Source organism: Corvus brachyrhynchos, unplaced genomic scaffold, assembly GCF_000691975.1.
Source record: "Corvus brachyrhynchos isolate BGI_N302 unplaced genomic scaffold, ASM69197v1 scaffold34, whole genome shotgun sequence".
In the NCBI taxonomy this organism is placed as follows: Eukaryota; Metazoa; Chordata; class Aves; order Passeriformes; family Corvidae; genus Corvus; species Corvus brachyrhynchos.
The window spans coordinates 5223408-5225095 of record NW_008238126.1 but is presented as its reverse complement, the minus strand read 5'-3'; the positions used below and the strand labels follow the sequence as shown (position 1 = coordinate 5225095).

Sequence of the window (1688 nt, the reverse complement as noted above, 5' to 3'; positions counted from 1 at the left end):
TTGTGGGCCTGGGTTGTTTTTTCATCACTGGTGCTTTTGTGATTACTTGTGAGCAGAGGAGTTTCCTAACTTAAATACATTGGTAAAGTGTTTGTTACTGAGACAACAGTAGTGTCTCTGAAGTCCTAAATGTTGACTGTAGTATCTAAAGTGATGGATGCTGTATTTCCAGTGGGAAGCATCCTGCAAAACAGAAAGCTCCCAGCTGTTCTAGCATGTCCTCGCAGTAATGTTTTGTTTCTTGGCTGACAGGTGGACTCGACCCAGATTTGAAAGCTGCCTACAAATCTTTCATGAAGTCATGTGAGAAAGGTGGGAAGAAGTCAGCAAATGCGTGTCACAGTGCTGGGCTGCTGGCCCAGGACGGAAGAGCCAACAATGATCTACCCGACCCTGTTGCTGCTAGAGACTATTACACAAAAGCCTGTGATGGCAATTTTGCTCCTAGCTGCTTCAACCTCAGTGTGCTGTACCTGCAGGGAGCAGCTGGGGTGCCCAAGGACATGAGCCATGCCTTGAAGTACTCGCTGAAAGGCTGTGAACTGGGGCACGTATGGGCTTGTGCCAACGCCAGTCGCATGTACAAACTGGGAGATGGTGTTGAGAAGAATGATGCTAAGGCAGAGGATCTGAAAAACAGGGCTAAACAGTTGCATAAAGAACAGAAAGAAGCTGCAAGTTCTCTAGCATTTGGGGTGTAAAACTGGCAGTTGCAGATATTAAGACTGTGGTTTTTAAATGGCAAGTGAACTTGTTATTTGAATTGTGAGCATACAGTTTTCACTTAAGTAAATGTCCTGTATTTGGATATGTAAATAAAATTATATTTTTGCAGATGCAACAAATGACTAGCTCTGCTGTGCCTTTCTATGTTTTTGAACACACAAGTTCGTAAGTGTTTTGCTTAGATCCTTCTCTTCTTTTTAAGGAAGCCAAAAATTTGTGGTCTTTTGGGAGTTTGTCCCCTTGGATCTCTTTTGTGTCCAGTGCTTCAGTATCAAGTGCTCAGACCACTTCTAACACACAGAAGTCACAATTGCAGGTAATCCCATCTTGGGCAGTCAGAACTGTTCCATCTCTCTCACAAGCATTTTTAGAACTTAGGTAGCTGCACACTTGGGTGAGCTGCTCTAAGGTGTGGATATTCATCTGTAATTCTGTAGGTCTAGGCCTATTCCTAGCTCCCTTACTTCCTCCCATTGCCAACTGGTTTGTGACTGTGTATCTGCCTGTCATATCTGCCTGAGTGCTTTAGGCTGCTCTCCCAACACACGTGATTGCCCCTTATTTGATCACACACAAATTGTTTTACTTTCCTGCCAGCTTCTGAAACATTATGTTCTATTTTTTCTAATAAAGATTTAGGGAACAATGTGCTAACTCATCAGATCTTGGACTCAAATCCATAACCTATATATATACAAACACAGATTCTGAAAGAGCTGTTTAAATAAGCAGGGCAGTGTGTGTAAATGTATTCAGGCACTGACAGGATCCTTTATAATTTTGGTGTGTGTAAATATATGTGAAATTTGTGATGTGTGTGTATGTTTACCTGTAAATTTACTACTCAGAAAATGAATCCTCTGGCATACAAACTTCACAATTGAAATAAGTGAAGTGGGATTAAAAGCAACATTAATTTGGCCGTAGCCACAATTGGAAGAGTTGTTGGAATCTTGCTGCAT

General features: G+C 41.8%; 1 protein-coding gene across 1 annotated transcript in view; it reads left to right on the top strand.

Moving 5' to 3' along the window:
* The window catches only part of LOC103615084 (cytochrome c oxidase assembly factor 7), a gene marked incomplete at its 5' end in the record, with an annotated part of 2160 nt that extends 773 nt beyond the window's left edge, over positions 1-1387 (top strand). The window contains one exon of the mRNA XM_008633091.2: positions 253-1387. Coding sequence (XP_008631313.1) covers positions 253-701 — 449 coding nt within the window. The remainder of the gene's footprint in view (positions 1-252) is intronic.
* Between the last annotated feature and the right edge of the window lie 301 nt (positions 1388-1688).